The sequence below is a fragment of the Nerophis lumbriciformis genome, linkage group LG05 (assembly GCF_033978685.3).
Source record: "Nerophis lumbriciformis linkage group LG05, RoL_Nlum_v2.1, whole genome shotgun sequence".
Classification (NCBI taxonomy): Eukaryota; Metazoa; Chordata; class Actinopteri; order Syngnathiformes; family Syngnathidae; genus Nerophis; species Nerophis lumbriciformis.
In genome coordinates this window covers 50,975,529-50,995,462 of record NC_084552.2, presented here as the reverse complement: position 1 = coordinate 50,995,462, position 19,934 = coordinate 50,975,529, and the positions used below count along the sequence as shown (strand labels likewise).

At 39.4% G+C, this 19,934-nt stretch overlaps 2 protein-coding genes across 4 annotated transcripts in view; one reads left to right on the top strand and one right to left on the bottom strand.

Moving 5' to 3' along the window:
* bltp3b (bridge-like lipid transfer protein family member 3B) overlaps nucleotides 1–6,012 on the bottom strand; it is a 37,344-nt gene extending 31,332 nt beyond the window's left edge. For 2 of the 3 annotated variants that reach the window (XM_061959535.1, XM_061959536.1), the window contains exon 1: nucleotides 5,677–6,012. In XM_061959535.1, the coding sequence (XP_061815519.1) occupies nucleotides 5,677–5,720 (44 nt within the window). In that variant the 5' untranslated portion in view covers nucleotides 5,721–6,012. The remainder of the gene's footprint in view (nucleotides 1–5,676) is intronic. The other variant, XM_061959537.1, reaches the window with a different exon arrangement.
* Nucleotides 6,013–6,731: 719 nt separating this feature from the next.
* ckap4 (cytoskeleton associated protein 4) lies at nucleotides 6,732–15,643 on the top strand. Its single transcript, XM_061959539.1, has 2 exons — nucleotides 6,732–7,336; nucleotides 14,313–15,643. Exons 1-2 carry the CDS (start codon nucleotides 6,992–6,994, stop codon nucleotides 15,414–15,416), a joined length of 1,449 nt encoding a protein of 482 aa, XP_061815523.1. The 5' UTR covers nucleotides 6,732–6,991; the 3' UTR covers nucleotides 15,417–15,643.
* The last annotated feature ends 4,291 nt before the right edge of the window (nucleotides 15,644–19,934 follow it).

The following is a 19,934-nucleotide window of genomic DNA, read 5'->3' as shown; positions in this document are numbered from 1 at the left end:
GAAGTAATTTTGGAAAATAAAATAGTATTTTTATGAAAATAAAGTAGTAATTTTAGGAAGATAACGTATTAATTGTATGAGAATAAAGTAACAATATTACAACAAAGTAGTAATTTATGAGAATAGTAATATGACAATAAAAAAGTCATATAACAACAATTAAAAAAAACTGATTACAAGGATGAGCACATAACTTCATAAAAGATAGTATTAATAGTACAAAATAAAGTAATAATACTGTAAGATTTATAAGATATGATTTTACAAGAAAGAAGTCACCATGTTATAATAAAATTGTACTAAAATATAGTAAGTAGTATTACAGGAAGAAAGTTGCAATTTTATATATTTTTATGAGAAAATAAGGGGGGAAATACTATGGATCAATGGATTATAAGCGCCGATATTTGGCTTTTTGACGTATATCGGTACTGGCTTGTTTTTAACGGTATCAGCCTTCTTTCTTTATTTATTTTTTTTACAATCCATAAACTGCTAAAAAATGTATTACCTTGTGGTAATTGTGATGTAGAAATATCCCCATGAGATTTCCCATATTTTGAAATCCAGATGTTGATGTTCCTCTTAGACACACATAATAAAGGTGTTTGTGAAATCCCCTGATATTGTTTGGTGATAAATTAAACACATTGGCGCCATAATAAATACGATGTCGCTACTGGTCTGATGTTTACATTAAAATAATGTTTAAAAAAACCCAACTTAAAACCTTGTCAAGCGGTTTACCGACATACAGTATATAGTACTATTTATATAGTACTATTTATGTTTAGCTGCAAATGAATATCGGCTCCAAATTACGGTTTTCGGCCTCCTTGACTACAATTAATCAGCATTGGTATTGGCTCTGGAAAAACTATATTGGTCAAGCTCTGGAAAAAACACACAAAAAAAATCACAATTTTAAGACAATAAAGTTCAAGGTTTAGGAGACAAATGCTTTAATATTGCAAATTAATAAACCCAGATCGCGGGGGGACTAGAGCCAGTTGCCAGTTGCACTCGGGCGGAATGCAGTGTACACCCTGGACAAGTCGCCACCTCATCACGGGGTCAACACAGATAGACAACATTCACACTCGAGGGCCAATTTAGACAAGAAAATGTCATGAGGTCTGTTGTGATTTGACACAAATAAAGTTGTAATTTACACCAAAAAAGACGTATATTATAAAAATTAAACCCACATTTTTACATAACATGAAAAACAAGTATAACTATTACGATGGCACTCACTATGTAATGTACATTACCATGAATCATTACATTAATTATTTTGTCTTCTTGCCACTGCAGTGTGAAAAGGATAAAAATACACACTCCCAACCAGCCGGAGCAACACAAAATAACACAATGCCTGCATCTTCTGTGAAGGTGGAGGAATATTTATCCCCCGGAGGAGACAGCATGAAGGTTAGTGTGAAGGAGAAGACCCATAACAATGCAATGAGGGGATGTCAGTACTTGGAAGTAGCCCTCAAAATAACCCAAAGAGTCTTGTCTTCACCCAAGACAAAATTGTTGACACCCACAACACAGCCCGAGGCTATGTGAGCACACCTACAGAGAGTGTGAATCATCACACACACACACACACACTCACACACACAAACACGCACGTCTACTAAATATACTGAATAATGACATGGTAAGCTACTGTTCCGACCACCAATCAAGGAAAATGCTCTTGAATGACATCATCACTCCATCAGTCACTTCCTGTCCATGTCGGCGCCAAATGCTGCACAATTTAAAGCACTGGCAGGCAGCCGTGCTTCCACATTAGCAATTTGATATTGTGTGACAAAAGAGGAGTAATCCAACCCCAGGGACAAATGACATTACCAAAAAAAAACTGCACAAAAAAAACGTTCAGCCTGTCGACATGTGAAGTAAAATTATGGACATCTAAACCTGTGCTGAGATTCGATAAGTCAATTAATGGAACAATAAATGAAAATTAACTCAGCAGCTGCTGCGGTTTGTGTTACATACACATAAACGGTAATAATGATAACCGCTGTAAAACTCAAAAACATTATCAAAAAAATGTGATTGATAATCACACTTTGATTATGGACAGACTAACTTGCTAGCTGGCTTAAATGCTAACATGAAAACAAGAGGCATTAACGTCGTTCCCCATTAAGAAAGGTAATTCCCCAATCTAAACGTGTATTTATATTTAAAAAATACCAGTTGGTTAAAAGATTTTAGTGTGTGTTGAGCACATTCAAAAATATTGCAATAACAACAACAACAATGTTGGTCACTATAGCTTTATTTAGCCATTTTATTTATTGTTTTGGTTGTGTGTATTTGAGGGTCTCCACACTTCCTTAATAGAGACAGAACCTATTTTATTGCTTTTGGTTGTAATTTTTATTGAAGTGCAAAATGTTGGAAACATTTGATTGTTATTACTTGTTTGTTCTATTAACTTGGATATTTAATAATTTACATTCCAGTTACAATTATAAAATGAACAAGAAATAAACGTTTATTGCATTTGAAGGGGCACACCTGCATTATTATTGTGTATTATTTCATCAGCGGTTAATTTGGTCTCAAAATAATGTTGACAAAAATATTGTTTATGAGCAATCATTTGTAGGTCAATATACAGTATCGTCTAGCAAAATTTAATATCGGCCCAGGCCAACGGACATCCCACACACACTACATACATTTGTATCACTATTGGAGCCTTGAGTATTGTCCAATACTGATATTGATCCGATATGATATCAGCCCAAATCAAACACGCTTTTATGATTTGGTAATGTGGAATGTTAGAAAAGGTTTGATCAAGTAAAATTAGTCAAACAGAGAACAATGGTAGGTATGAAAAACACTAACCTATTTATTATGAACCGTCTGGAATGGCCACAATAATTAATTATGATATGCTCATGACGCAGAAATGTGAATGTTGTAGACACGTTTGTTACTAGATACTTTTCGATACGCTTCTGGAAACTTTGTATCTGTAAGTAATATGTAACTGTAATTATTTGATACTTGTTTATGTTGAAATATGTGCTCTTATAGGCTGGAATATTGTTCAATTAATGACACTTATTACGTATTAAAAAAAAATCGATTTTCAAATGAATCGCGATTCTTATTTGTAAGGATTCTTAATCCATTTAAAAAAAAAAAAACGATTTAAAAAACAATAGTTTTCTTTTTTTAATCTGTTCTGTTAAGCCACTTTATTAAATGTTTGGGTAGAATGTTATTAAACAAAACCAGTTTTCTTTTAAGTATTATAGAAACTTATCAGAGATGTTTACCTATTTTATGGAAGAATGTAGTTAATCATAGAACTGGCAAGAAATACAATTTTTATTGCATTTAAAAGGGTACACCTGCATGAATATTATGTATTATTTCATCATTTCATAATTTGGTCTCAAAATAATGTGGACGAAAATGAAGGAATGTAGTTAATCATAGAACTGGCACCAGACGTTATAAAAAAAAGTATTGATTTTGAATCGAGAATCGATTCTGAATCGAATCATTACCCACTAGAATCCAATTGTGTGGTGCCCAAAGATTCACAGCCGTAATGTCTCGCTTGTGTGCTCTTTTGTAGCTGCGAGCTCTTAAAAGCCTATAATAAGTAAAATTCAATTAAAGTAGCCTAACACGCTTCTGCCTTGGTGACTTTGTATGTGTAAGTAATATGTAACTATGATTATTTGATACTGCAATATTGTTCATTGAAGGACACTTATTACTTATGTCTATCTTGTGTGCTATTGTGGGCTTAGCTGTTGTGTAGCTGCTAAGTCCTAGTAGCCTATAGTTTACCATCTTTACCGTTTGTCCATCCATCCATTTTCTACCGCTTATTCCCTTTGGGGTCACGGGGGGTGCTGGAGCCTATCTCAGCTACAATCGTTTGTAAATAACTAAAATAGAAGAAAAGACCAACCTTGTGTGCTTATTGGAGTACATTGAGATGTTAACTGGCTGTCCAGCTTTGTGCAAGTAAACACTTGGAAGGACTGCTTGTATTAGATTTTAAATGAAAGCCGATATCATCCCATACTTGTTTTTTTGGCTGATATTGGATCAGGACACTTCGACTACTTACCAATATATAAAATAGGTTTATTGTGCGCTGGCGTTACTTTGAGGTCCAATTACTTGTGTAAGAGGAAATTGGGTACTGACCAGTGACCACTAACTACCACAACAAGACTTGGGCGGTAAACAAAAATAAAAACAGCTGCGTTCATCACTCAAGCACATCAAACTATTATTTTCCCTCAGGCTATTGATTGATTGATTGAGACTTTTATTAGTAGATTGCACAGTACAGTACATATTCCGTACAATTGACCACTAAATGGTAACACCCCAATATGTTTTTCAACTTGTTTAAGTCGGGGTCCACGTTAATCAGTTCATGGAATAAATATATACTATCAGCATAATACAGTCATCACACAAGTTAATCATCATCAGAGTATATACATTGAATTATTTACATTATTTACAATCCAGGGGGGTGGGATGTGGAGGGGGGAGGGTGTTAGTCTAGGGTTGTAGTTGCCTGGAGGTGTTCTTTAGTGCGATTTTTGAAGGAGGGTAGAGATGCACTTTCTTTTACACCTGTTGGGAGTGCATTCCATATTGATGTGACATAGAAGGAGAGTGAGTTAAGACCTTTGTTAGATCGGAATCTGGGTTTAACGTGGTTTGTGGAGCTCCCCCGGGTGTTGTGGCTATGGCGGTCATTTACGTTATGGAAGTAGTTTGACATGTACTTCGGTATCAGGGAGGTGTAGCGGATTTTATAGACTAGGCTCAGTGCAAGTTGTTTTACTCTGTCCTCCACCCTATCTACAATCCAGGGGCGAGTCTGGGCCTATTTTATTTCATTTCCAAAAGGAGGTCAACGAGGCGTGATTGCGCTGCAGGTTGCGTGACGTCACAGGAGCTCAACCCGGAAGTCCCTTGAGAAGAACCGCGTCTTTAACATAAATAATGCACAATATAAAACGAATGTGTAGGTCAACGCAGCGAATTGCAGTTCGTGGTTTTAAACATTTATGGCAGTGGCCGGTTCCCCTATCGTTGTTAGGTTGGCTTTTTTTTAATGAAGGTGCTAGTGTGGCGTAATTGATTAAATGTGACCACAAAGGAAGTAAGAAGCACAAATGTAAACAAACCTTGCTAACATGAACTCGCATGACTCATGTCGAGGTAGTCAATTGGCTTCATATACATTTAGTTAACGTTATATTACTGTTTCAGTTCTTAAAGTCACACAAGAAAGGGCGCTGCTGAGATTGTGGTTTTAATAAATCTGACAGAGCCGAGCGACCGGTTCAACCTGTCACCATGCGCGCTGTCGAGGGATTAGCATTAGCCGGCTAATGCTAGTAGCTTAGCCGGCTAACTAAACAATGCTAGTAGCTTAGCCGGCTAACTAAACAATGCTAGTAGCTTAGCCGGCTAACTAAACAATGCTAGTAGCTTAGCCCGCTAGCGAGGGTCACTGAGAGGCAGACAGGGGCTGACAGTCGTCACAATGCGGCTACGTGAGTCGCCAACACCGGCTAAGCACACAGTGGACTACTTAGTTTTCGCTTAATGACGGATAGGTCCAACACCCTGACACCTCCCCGCCGCACTGACCTGGACAGATGCTTCAAGATCTGCTTTTTAATGAGTCCAGCCATGGCGCCGAAAGGTCCTTAGGCGCCGGGTGTCCGAGCAACCTGGCAGCCCGGAGAGCTGCTCCGCTTCCCGCTTTGAGGGGCGTACAAATAGATGAGTCAAAATGTGGCCGTCCTCATTTTGGACCGCCTCATATTCCCGGGAGTGGAGGTCGGAGACAAAAGCATAGTTGTACTCCTCCTCGCCCAGGCTGCTCCAACAAAAAAGAGAGAGGGGCGGGGGGGAGTGGAGCAAAGAGTATCCCGAGGAGAGCACCCGGACGACGGCGAGCAGCGTCTGCTGTCACCCGGGCTGGGGCGTGCTGTGGTGGTGCATTCAGGGTCTGCTCGGAAACTAGTGATGCGTCCAGATGCTATTTAAATTTCACTTTCACAGAAGTAGTTAAACAAAACAACAATATGGCCAGTATTTATTTTATTTGATATTTTTAAGCGATAGTGAATGTGTATTATTTCATATACATTGCAATACAGCGTCCATACGGTGTAATTATAATAATACCTATTATTTTGGCGTCCTCTAGCGTTCATAACTGGAACTGCATGTTTTTGCAGCATTTCCTTGACGACCCAAAAACATGAATCGGCACTTTTTCTTTTCTTTTTCTGCATTTTTTACGACGTTTTCAAGCTATGTTTGTACTTATTTTTCTCTCATCGCAGGAAAAAAAAACATCTTAAAAAGATCATAAATATGTATTGTTTAGACATACGTAAACCGAAACAAGGTTGTTTTGTGTTCATGCGAGTGTTAAGCGTGTTATTATGGGATGTGGCAGTAGGCTGGTTGCCACGTATGTGTCCTAAGCCCCGCCCACAACTTTTGGACTCAACTTTTATCAACTTTGCAACAAGTTTTAAACTTTAAAATGAACTTTTATCGCCTACATTATCCATAATAATTGTTTATTACAGATATTATTTTTAATGTAAAAGAGTGTGAAAGTGTTCCTTCTTGACCACGCCCCCGTACACGTGTCTTTGCTTAATAATCTCATTTTAATTGTGATTGTAACATAAAAAAACACAATTTTACCCAAGTGTTTGTCTATGAGGGGATTATTTTACTCTTTTTTTTTTGCAAAAGTTAGGAGAGCAAGTAGTCCGAGTTGGGACGTCCCACATCGGCAAAAGCCACGACGCGCTCCCTGATACGCTGCTCGCTCCTCCAGTGGGGTGGAAGCTCGCAAAGAAACGTCCATCCATCCATCCACGACTGCAGAAAGCAGCAGACACAGCGAGACACTCACTCCCAGTCCCCACTGAGTCCGACCATGACTGCGAAGAACCGACAGAAGAACGCCGCTGGCGAGAAGGCTGCCGCCGCGACAGCCGCAGCAGCAACCGTCGCCGCGCCGGTCCAGGATGAGAAGAAACCGCAGAGGAGCAACGGAGTGAGCGGCCCCACGGGAGCCCCGGGGCACGCACGCACCGGGAAGAGCTGGCTGGGCAGCCTGGTGTCCGCGCTCTTCTACGCGGCTATGCTCGGCGCCGCCGGCCTGGCTGCCTTCCACTTGCAGAAGGTGGTGGAGGAGATCCGCCAAACGAGCGCAAAACACGCGGAGAGCGCGCAGGCCAGCGCGGACATGAGCCGCAAAATGGACAACGTCGCCCGACAGGTTAGTAAGCGGTGACGTCATTCTACAACTTTTACTCATGCGTTTCATTCATTGTGCGTGTAGTTGCAGGACTTTGTGTACTTTTTGCATGGGAGAGAGAGAGGGGGGGTGGGGGTGGTGCATGGTGGTCTCATATATGCAGATTATGACGTAACCTTCTCATACTGACCATAAGTCATTTAATGGAAAACATGTGTTAATAAATAAACTCATCAATCAGAAATTATTCAACGAGCTCGAATCTTATTTTGGATATTCGTAATTTTAAGCGAAAAAAAATAAAAATGTATTCCACAAAAGAGCCACGAAGGCTTGTCAGGATGAGTGTGGTGTGGAAGATTGCCGACCTGGACGGTCCGTGTACCATTCTTGCCAACCTTGAGACCTCCAAATTCGGGAGATTGTGTGTGTGGGGGGGGGGGTATTTATAGCTAGAATTCATTTAAATTCAAATAAAATAAATACTTGACTTTCAGTGAATTCTAGCTATATATAAATGTATTTTATTATACATATATACATCATACTTGCCAACCCTCCCGGATTTTCCGGGAGACTCCCGAAATTCCCGAAAATGTATAGCTAGAATTCACTTAAATTCAAATAAAATAAATACTTGACTTTCAGTGAATTCTAGCTATATATAAATGTATTTTATTATATTATACATATATACATCATACTTGCCAACCCTCCCGGATTTTCCGGGAGACTCCCGAAATTCCCGAAAATTTATAGCTAGAATTCACTTAAATTCAAATAAAATAAATACTTGACTTTCAGTGAATTCTAGCTATATATAAATGTATTTTATTATACATATATACATCATACTTGCCAACCCTCCCGGATTTTCCGGGAGACTCCCGAAATTCCCGAAAATTTATAGCTAGAATTCACTTAAATTCAAATAAAATAAATACTTGACTTTCAGTGAATTCTAGCTATATATAAATGTATTTTATTATACATATATACATCATACTTGCCAACCCTCCCGGATTTTCCGGGAGACTCCCGAAATTCCCGAAAATTTATAGCTAGAATTCACTTAAATTCAAATAAAATAAATACTTGACTTTCAGTGAATTCTAGCTATATATAAATGTATTTTATTATACATATATACATCATACTTGCCAACCCTCCCGGATTTTCCGGGAGACTCCCGAAATTCCCGAAAATTTATAGCTAGAATTCACTTAAATTCAAATAAAATAAATACTTGACTTTCAGTGAATTCTAGCTATATATAAATGTATTTTATTATACATATATACATCATACTTGCCAACCCTCCCGTATTTTCCGGGAGACTCCCGAAATTCCCGAAAATTTATAGCTAGAATTCACTTAAATTCAAATAAAATAAATACTTGACTTTCAGTGAATTCTAGCTATATATAAATGTATTTTATTATACATATATACATCATACTTGCCAACCCTCCCGGATTTTCCGGGAGACTCCCGAAATTCCCGAAAATTTATAGCTAGAATTCACTTAAATTCAAATAAAATAAATACTTGACTTTCAGTGAATTCTAGCTATATATAAATGTATTTTATTATACATATATACATCATACTTGCCAACCCTCACGGATTTTCCGGGAGACTCCCGAAATTCCCGAAAATTTATAGCTAGAATTCACTTAAATTCAAATAAAATAAATACTTGACTTTCAGTGAATTCTAGCTATATATAAATGTATTTTATTATACATATATACATCATACTTGCCAACCCTCCCGGATTTTCCGGGAGACTCCCGAAATTCCCGAAAATTTATAGCTAGAATTCACTTAAATTCAAATAAAATAAATACTTGACTTTCAGTGAATTCTAGCTATATATAAATGTATTTTATTATACATATATACATCATACTTGCCAACCCTCCCGGATTTTCCGGGAGACTCCCGAAATTCCCGAAAATTTATAGCTAGAATTCACTTAAATTCAAATAAAATAAATACTTGACTTTCAGTGAATTCTAGCTATATATAAATGTATTTTATTATACATATATACATCATACTTGCCAACCCTCACGGATTTTCCGGGAGACTCCCGAAATTCCCGAAAATTTATAGCTAGAATTCACTTAAATTCAAATAAAATAAATACTTGACTTTCAGTGAATTCTAGCTATATATAAATGTATTTTATTATACATATATACATCATACTTGCCAACCCTCCCGGATTTTCCGGGAGACTCCCGAAATTCCCGAAAATTTATAGCTAGAATTCACTTAAATTTAAATAAAATAAATACTTGACTTTCAGTGAATTCTAGCTATATATAAAAGTATTTTATTATACATATATACATCATACTTGCCAACCCTCCCGTATTTTCCGGGAGACTCCCGAAATTCCCGAAAATTTATAGCTAGAATTCACTTAAATTCAAATAAAATAAATACTTGACTTTCAGTGAATTCTAGCTATATATAAATGTATTTTATTATACATATATACATCATACTTGCCAACCCTCCCGGATTTTCCGGGAGACTCCCGAAATTCCCGAAAATGTATAGCTAGAATTCACTTAAATTCAAATAAAATAAATACTTGACTTTCAGTGAATTCTAGCTATACATACATGTATTTTATTATACATATATACATCATACTTGCCAACCCTCCCGGATTTTCCGGGAGACTCCCGAAATTCAGCGCCTCTCCCGAAAACCTCCCGGGACAAATTTTCTCCCGAAAATCTCCCGAAATTCAGGCGGAGCTGGAGGCCACGCCCCCTCCAGGTTTATTGTTGGGCGGTTTCATTAACGTCCTCCCAGCACGGCAACAACACACAACAACAGCAGTCACGTTTTTCGTCTACCGTAAAGCAGTTTGTCTGCCGTAAACAGCAATGTTGTGACACTCTTAAACAGGACAATACTGCCATCTACTGTACATGCATATGTGACATTAACATCTAGGGCTTTTAGAGAGTGCAGTGCACAACTGCGCACACAACAAGGAGACGAAGCAGAATGCATCATCAGAGAGGGTGTTCAGCATGGTTAGAAAAATAGTGACAGAGAATAGAACAAGGATGGACAATTCAACCCTTAGCTCAACAATGAGTAGATGAGTGTTATGTGTGTGTATATGTGTAAATAAATGAACACTGAAATTCAAGTATTTCTTATATATATATATATATATATATATAAAATAAAATAAATATATATATATATATATAGCTAGAATTCACTGAAAGTCAAGTATTTCTTATATATATATATATATATATATATATATATATATATATAAGAAATACTTGACTACTTGACTTTCAGTGAATTCTAGCTATATATATATATATATATATATATATATATATATATATATATATATATATATATATATATATATATATGAAATACTTGACTTGGGGAATTCTAGCTGTAAATATACTCCTCCCCTCTTAACCACGCCCCCGCCCCACCCCCCGCCATCCCCACCCCCCACCTCCCGAAATAGGAGGTCTCAAGGTTGGCAAGTATGATATACATATAAATAAAATAAATAGTTGAATTTCAGTGTACATTAATTTACACATATACACACATAACACTCCTCTCTACTCATTGTTGTATTTGAAAGTGCAATGCTTTGCAGCCAGTAGCACAGCCTTTGAAGGAGCATAGGTATGGGCAGTGTAATATTCTGGGTTGGAGTCAATAACCAGGCGAGGTGACGAAGTTACGTCTCTTTACTTCATACTTCAGAACCGACTCCCACACTTGCCGTCAGGGTGCGCAATACAACGTAAACCGTTGGCCAACCAAAAAATTACTTTTTGGTTGGCCAACGGTTTACGTTGTATTGCGCACCCTGACGGCAAGTGTGGGAGTCGGTTCTGAAGTATGACGTAAAGAGCGGACGTGACGACAGGCTGTCCTCACTCAGGTCCGCACGGACCTGGAGGGGGCGTGCCTTAAGTCCAGCTGGAAATCGGGAGTAATTCGGGAGAATGGTTGTCCCGGAAGATTTTCGGGAGAGGTACTGAAATTCGGGAGTCTCCCGGAAAATTCGGGAGGGTTGGCAAGTATGCCGTGTACCTTCCGTTCATTCTATTTCCAATTCTGAAACGCAAAGCAAAAAACAAAGATTTTTATTATATATGGCAGTTTGGAAAACAAATAAAAAATGGTTGATTTTCATTAAAATATTGCCCTAAAATTTGTTTTTGTGCTGTTTTTATTTTTCCAGATAAACACAAAACTGCTGCTGCTCACTGCTCCCCTCACCTCTCAGGGGGTGATCAAGGGTGATGGGTCAAATGCAGAGAATCATTTCACCATACCTAGTGTGTGTGTGTGTGTGTGTGTGTGTGTGTGTGTGTGTGTGTGTGTGTGTGTGTGTGTGTGTGTGACAATCATTGGTGCTTTAAAATTCCAATTCATGTTAATCCCAAATGCAAAAATGCGTGTTCATCTGTGTGATGACAAATTGAACCGAAAGCAGTATTTTAGCTTTTCCTTTGAGTTTAGCATGTTTTTAGCATAACGCTAACATCTTTGTTCAGCAGCAGTCCTATTGTCCTTTTCAAAAACTGTCTCTAAAAAGTTGTCCAACTTTTGTTTCAGAAATGAAAATAGAAAAAAATGGGCCAAAATGTGTTTTTTGATTTGCATTTAAGAATTGGAAATAGAATAAAAGGACCCTGGACGGTCCGTTTATTGTATTTCCAATTCTTAAATGCAAATCAAACTAATTTCGGACCATTTTTTCTATTTTCATTTCTGAAACAAAAGTTGGACAACTATTTAATGAGACTTTTTTTGAAAAGGACAATAGGACTCCTGAACAAAGATGTTAGCGTTATGCTAAAAACATGCTAAACGCCAAGGAAAAGCTCAAATACTGCTTCCTGTTCAATTTGTCATCACATAGATAAACACACATTTTTGCATTTTGGATGAACATATATTTGATGTTTGTTTATCTGGAAAAATAGAAATCCATAAAAGGAAAACAGCACAAAATCCAATTTTATGGCAATATTTTAATAAAAATCAACAATTTTTTTTGGTTTTAAAATCTGCCATACATAATAAAAATCAAAAAACGGCCCTAATTTTAATTGATTTGCGTTTCAGAATTGGAAATAGAATGAACGGAAGGTACACGGACCCTGGACCCTCTGGTCGGCTTTAGCAGGGCTCTGACTCACGAATGGAGACAAAATCCCATAGGCATACACCCAAAAACATTCTTTTACTTCCTGTTAGCACACTGTTCTCGAACTGGGTGGATTGTAATATAAAAATATCTCAAGTAAAAAAAAATCTGCTATATTACAAGGGAAATGTAGTCAATTTCTGAGAAAAAAACAACTTAAGTTCTATAATTTTATGAGTAAAAATGTCAGAACTTGACAAGAACAAAACTGTCAATATTAGAAGAATAGTTTTATATTAGAAGATAGACACTAGTTCAAATATTACAGGAATAAAGTCAAGATTTAATGGGTAAAAACTTTAATTTTAGAAGATATGGACCATTGGTCCCCAAACTACGGCCCGCGGGCCAGATACGGCCCACCAGCGTCCAAAATCCGGCCCGCAGGAAGTCCAGAGTAAAAAAAAATAAATAAATGTTTAATTCATTTTTAATTATTATTATTTTTATCTGTCCTTTCTAGCCCATCCATGAATCCATTGTCTAAATGATAAATGATAAATGGGTTGTACTTGTATAGCGCTTTTCTACCTTCAAGGTACTCAAAGCGCTTTGACACTACTTCCACATTTACCCATTCACACACACATTCACACACTGATGGAGGGAGCTGCCATGCAAGGCGCTAACCAGCACCCATCAGGAGCAAGGGTGAAGTGTCTTGCTCAGGACACAACGGACATGACAAGGTTGGTACTAGGTGGGGATTGAACCAGGGACCCTCGGGTTGCGCACGGCCACTCTTCCACTGCGCCACGCCGTCTACCGCTTGTTACTCTCGGGGTCTCTTTGCCATCTAAAAATGCATTTTCCCATCGATAACGTGACGTCATAACGCTTGCACCGCAGTCAATTAGTGCATGATGGAAAAAAAGGGCGAAATTATTGAGGAAAACGTAAAATAGATTCCGAGTGTAGAGTTTTTAAACATCAGTGGACATATTACTTTGTTTTTGTTCAGTGTAAAGAGAAGACAGTTTGTCTAATCTGCAAAGAGACAGATATATATATACCGTATTTTTCGGCGTATAAGTCGCTCCGGAGTATAAGTCGCACCGGCCGAAAATGCATAATAAAGAAGGAAAAAAACATATACAAGTCGCATTTTTGGGGGAAATTTATTTGATAAAACCCAACACCAAGAATAGACATTTGAAAGGCAATTTAAAATAAATAAAGAATAGTGAACAACAGGCTGAATAAGTGTACGTTATATGAGGCATAAATAACCAACTGAGAACGTGCCTGGTATGTTAACGTAACATATTATGGTAAGAGTCATTCAAATAACTATAACATATAGAACATGCTATATGTTTACCAAACAATCTGTCACTCCTAATCGCTAAATCCCATGAAATCTTATACGTCTAGTCTCTTACGTGAATGAGCTAAATAATATTATTTGATATTTTACGGTAATGTGTTAATAATTTCACACATAAGTCGCTCCTGAGTATAAGTCGCACCCCCGGCCAAACTATGAAAAAAAACTGCGACTTATAGTCCGAAAATACGGTAGTGTATTAATGTAAATGAAAATAATTGTACCACTTATTTTCACGGTTAAATTTTGGCGACGGAGCGGACATTTTTTACACCACAAAATCCATGGTGGTTGGGGAAAAAAAGGTACCACTGTTATTTTTACGGTAAAATTCTGGCGCCTGAGCTGCCAGTTTTTTAACGTAAAATCGCCTCACTTTTTTTTCCTTTTCTTTACGGCGTTATCAAACTGGCCGCCCACAAGCATCCGGTTTGTTTTGACAGGTGGAGTCTCTGAGGGGCGCCGTGGACGGTTTGGAGACGTCACTGGGTGTCACCCGGGTGGAGCTGGAGGGCGCCCTCAGCCGCATGAAGAAGGGTGAGGTGGAGACCAGAAGGGTGGAGGATACCCTCCAGAAGCTCCAGAGCGACCTCCTCAGGGACCTCTCTGAAGGCATCAGCGAGGTGAAGGAGGCCTGCGAGCGCGACTTCTCCTCTCTGGAGACGACGGTGGAGCAGCGCCTGGATGACGTGAGCCGCTCGATGCGAGCCAGCGTGGCCGGGTTTACGGCGACTCAGGGCGAGGCGCAGAGCCAGCTGGCCGACCTCCAAGCCCGCCTCGGCGGCGTCGAGGACCCCGTCCTCGTCAAGCAGGAGCTGTCCGCCATCGTTAACGCGGTGGCCGAGATCAGGGCTGCCAAGCAGGACGCCGACACCTCCACCCTTTCCATCCAGGAGCAGATCAGCTCCGTCAGGGCGGAGCTCCAGACCCGCAACCAGGAGGTGGCGTCGCTGTCACAGGAGGTGGAGTCAGTGAGGTCGGTGGTGCAGGACACGGTCGGAAGTCTCAAGATGGGCGTGTCTGCGGCCGAGTCGGAAGTCAAAACCCTGAAGGACCAAACGGCCACGCTGGAGGGCAGCTTGGCGCGAGCGCTGGACGGCGTGGGCGACGTCGAGAAGAAGCTGAGCGAGGTGTCGGCTCAAACGCAGAAGAGATGGGACGACGTGGAAGCCCGACTGAAGGCGTCGGAAGAGAGCGGGGATGCCGTCTCCTCCAAGTTGGAGTCCATACTGTCGAAGCACGACGTCCACGAGAGCGGGAAGGAGCAAGGCGGGCACAAGGAGCTGGAGGCCCTGAGGAGCAACCTGGAGGACCTCCAGTCCAATATGGTCGCCATGGGTGAGGCTCAGGACACGCTGTTATCCACCGACTCCCTCATGGGGCGGCGGGTGGAGGACCTGGAGAGGAAGCTGACCGCCTCCGAGGAGGAGGCGGAGCATGCCGCCATGCTGGAGGAGCACGGACAGGCCATCGCCTCCATGCAGAGAGCCTTGCAGGAGGTCACGCAGACTGTGGCGGCTTTATCCGAACCCCAGGAAGAGCAATAAACTTGTATTATTATTTTTTTTAGTCGTGTGAACTTGCCGCTGCACAGGAAGAAAGAGTGGACTCTGATGATCTGTGAATCCAAACTCATTCTGCACTGTTTTAGTCTCATTTTCTACTTCCTGCTCAGGTTTGAAGGTCAAAAGCAATACGCTCCACTTTAGCACTCCGCCGTTTACTCCTTTTTGGGTTTTCTTTTTTACAATAAAAAAATACTTTCTGACTTTTATATGTGATGTCATTCATGTCAAAAAGCACATTGGATATGAACACTTTGGTTTATGACACAAATCACAACACTAGGAAATAGGGTTGTCACCATACCAGAATTGATGCCGTGCGTACAACACCATTTTTTATGCTTTTTCGATACTATGATAAAAAACGAATGTACCTTATTGAAAAGAGTTTGAAAGTGTCAAGTGTTAAATATCACTGTGCTTCAACATGTTTTTGGACAGAATTGAAATTGGAGTATGAGCTGCCAAGAGGTAACTATAAATTCAAAAATCAAAAACACTGTGCATATATATATATATATATATATATACATATATATATATATATATATATATATATATATATATATATATATATATATATATATATATATATATATATACGTGCACCATGACAGCAACCACCCACCCACCACCACGAAAAGAATACCTACCGGAATCAATAAAAGGCTATCGATGCTGTCATCTAGCAAAGCTGAATTTGACCAAGCAACCCCCCCGTACCAAAAAGCCCTTGATGAAAGCGGATACAATTTCACCCTCACCTATGAACCCACGCCAGGAAACCAGCCAAAAAAGAAGAACAGAAAACAGAACGACATCATCTGGTACAACCCCCCATACAGCAAAAACGTCTCAACGAACATTGGACACAAATTCCTCAATCTGATTGACAAACACTTTCCCAAAGACAACATCCTAAGAAAAGTATTCAACAAGAACAACATTAAATTGAGCTACAGCTGCATGAACAATATACGACAAATCATCTCAAACCACAACAAAACAATTGCAAATGAGCCGTCGGCCCTCAGACAGAGCGACTCCAAAACCAACAAAGGATGTAATTGTCGAAAGAAACCTGATTGCCCCCTCAACGGGGGGTGCTTACAAACATCAGTTGTCTACCAATCTAAGGTAATATGCAAGGACATTAACACATCCGACACATATGTAGGATTAACCGAGGGAGAATTCAAAACCAGATGGAACAATCACAAGGCTTCTTTCAGGATCAAAAACCTGCGAAATACCACAGAACTCAGCAAACACATTTGGGACCTCAAAGACAATAATGTTGAATATTCAATAACATGGCAAATTCTTGCATCCAGCACACCTTACAATAGTGGTAATAAAAGATGCAACCTATGCTTGAAAGAGAAACTGTTTATTATTTACCGTCCAGACCTGTCATCCCTCAACAAGCGCAGTGAAATTGTAACAACATGCCGCCATAGACGGAAACACCTCCTAGGCAACACATGAGCCAATCACCACGCCCCTAGGCCAGCCTGTACCCACCCACTCTGTGCCCTATATAAACCATGGTATGCGAATGCTCCCATTAAAATCTCCTGACGATTGAGGGTACCCCCCCTCATGAAACAGGCCTGTAGAGATGAAATAGTCTTGTGATTTTTTCCCACACATACATATATATATATATATATATATATATATATATATGTAACAACAGTCAACTATTTTACATTCTAAAAAGAACAACAGTGGTGTTGAGCTTTTAGGTAAATAAAACAAACAATATTGTTATCAATGTTTTAATATAGTGTGATGTCATGTCATTTGTAATGAAATGGGCTAATAAAAAGGCTAAAACAAATATTTTTTAATTTATGTTTGTGTTGTTATTGTTATTGTGCTCCTTCACATGGAGAGGAGCCAGATGAGGTGGTTCGGGCATCTGGTCAGGATGCCACCCGAACGCCTCCCGAGGGAGGTGTTTCGAGCACGTCCGACCGGTAGGAGGCCACGGGGAAGACCCAGGACACGTTGGGAAGACTATGTCTCCCGGCTGGCCTGGGAACGCCTTGGGATCCCCCAGGAGGAGCTGGACCAAGTGGCTGGGGAGAGGGAAGTCTGGGCTTCCCTGCTTAGGTTGTTGCCCCCGCGACCCGACCTCGGATAAGCGGAAGAAGATGGATGGATGGATGTGTTGTTATTCATTAATAGTGTCAACATTTCAGTCTTTTTGGCCTGTTTTTACATTTTATTTCTACAAAGTGCCATAAAAAAAGAGCTGTATTCAGCAAATGGCCCGCAGGCCGCAGTTGAACTTCCTGGTGAAATAAGTAAAGCGGTGTTGTTCAAAGTGTTGCCAAACGACAGGAGAGTGTATCTAAGATCTGTTTTCTTAGCACTTATGGAAGAGATAAAGGTTAAGTTCACGCTTCTGTACGTTTTTCTCCGACAAAGGCTAAAATAAATGACTGTATTGTTAGCACTGTAGCTAACATAGCGATGCTCCTTCATGTTACATTGTCATATCAATCAATCAATCAATCAATGTTTATTTATATAGCCCTAAATCAAAAGAGTCTCAAAGGGCTGTACAAGCCACAACGACATCCTCGGTACAAAGCCCACATAAGGGCAAGGAAAAACTCACCCCAGTGGAAAGTCAATGTGAATGACTATGAGAAACCTTGGAGAGGACCGCATATGTGGGTAACCCCCCCCCCCTAGGGGAGACCGAATGCAATGGATGTCGAGTGGGTCTGACATATGTGAGATGCTCTTTAGAATCGCTGTTATTTTTGATGAAAAAAAATCTTGGCACAGTTACACATTTCGGTAAAAAAAAATTATATAAAAGCCTTGTTATGCAAAACAAAAATCCAGTGCGTACACTGTAAAGAAAAAAAACTAATCTCTAGATTTGACGGTAAAATAACCTGGCAGCTCAGTCGCCCGAATTTTACTGTGAAATTTTCGGTAGTTTTACGACAGTGAATCAAAAATAAGTTTTATTTTTACGTAAAATTCTGGTGACTGAGCTGCCAGTTTTTACTGAGAATCTATGGTCATTGATTTTACACTGCATTACTGTACCACTTGTATTTTTACAGTAAAATTCTGGCGTCCAGTTTTTTAGCGTTAAGTATAGAGTGTTACTATTCGCAGGTCGGTATTTACGCCTCCGCATAGTCACGGATTGCTTTAAAACTGTGAATAGTTAGGTTGTTTTTACAGTAACTTAAATTAAAAAAAAACTGGTTTGATGGCACTATCTGCAGGGGGAATCAAGCAGAGTGCCCTCTCATATGTTCATTCATTTAACATTTTCCAGCAGGAAGATGCGCTGACATGTTTTGATGTTGTGTGTCACCGCTCACAATTCTTCCAGAAGTTATATAAAGCACATTTGGAGCGCCTTAGATGGATAAACACATTATAATGCGCCTAGTCTGCCAGAGAATAAGAAGACATAGCAGCAGCAATAGGCGTTGCCATAGATACTCTTTAAAAAAAACAAAAAAACGACAAGCTGCAAATTAAGGGGAGACTTTTGGCAACTTGGACGTGAAAGCACATTTTGCTCATTTCAAAAGGGGCCCTACCCTGTCGTCTTGGGACGTTAAAAAAAAAATAGTATTTGTGGTTTTTAACAGATTTGTTTTCTTTTTCATGTTGTATTTCTTGCAAATGCGTCATGACCAAGTACAGAAAGTCTAAAACTGAATCCAATATGTGTTTACAACTATGAGAAACATAGTCAATCAAAGTCAAAGTTGATTTATATAGCCCTAAATCACAGAGTAGTGTCGGGTTTAGATGATGGCGATGTCTTCAGACACAAACACAGCTCATTAGCATTAAAGCTACAGACACACAAAATAGTGTGTACGACAATTTAGCTTATTGGTTGACAGTGAAAATTGTAATTTATTTCAAATGTTTACTCTTAATTTTTTTTTTTATTTTGTATATACCGTATTTTTCGGAGTATAAGTTGCACCTGCCGAAAATGCATAATAAAGAAGGAAAAAAACATATAAATCGCACTGGAGCCCAGCCAAACTATGAAAAAAAACAGCGACTTATAGTCCGAAAAATATGGTAATTGTATTTTCCATAAAATAAAAAATAAGTTTTAATTTTTTTTTTTAATTCTGTATTTTCATCAATCAATGTTTATTTATATAGCCCTAAATCACAAGTGTCTCAAAGGGCTGCACAAGCCACAACGACATCCTCGGTATATCCCACATAAGGGCAAGGAAAAACTCACCCCAGTGGGACGTCGATGTGAATGACTATGAGAAACCTTGGAGAGGACCGCATATGTGGGTAACCCCCCCCTCTAGGGAGACCGAATGCAATGGATGTCGAGTGGGTCTAACATAATATTGTGAGAGTCCAGTCCATAGTGGATCCAGCATAACAGTAAGAGTCCAGTCCACAGTGGGGTCAGCAGGAAACCATCCCGAGCGGAGACGGGTCAGCAGCGCAGAGATGTTCTCAACCGATATACAGGCG

What these genes read in the sequence shown, in the direction of transcription:
- ckap4 (XM_061959539.1), top strand. Translation starts at nt 6,992, where the DNA reads ATGACTGCGAAGAACCGACAGAAGAACGCCGCTGGCGAGAAGGCTGCC. An exon ending in TGGACAACGTCGCCCGACAG is followed by an intron (nt 7,337 to 14,312) that starts GTTAGTAAGCGG and finishes TTGTTTTGACAG; the next exon opens with GTGGAGTCTCTGAGGGGCGC.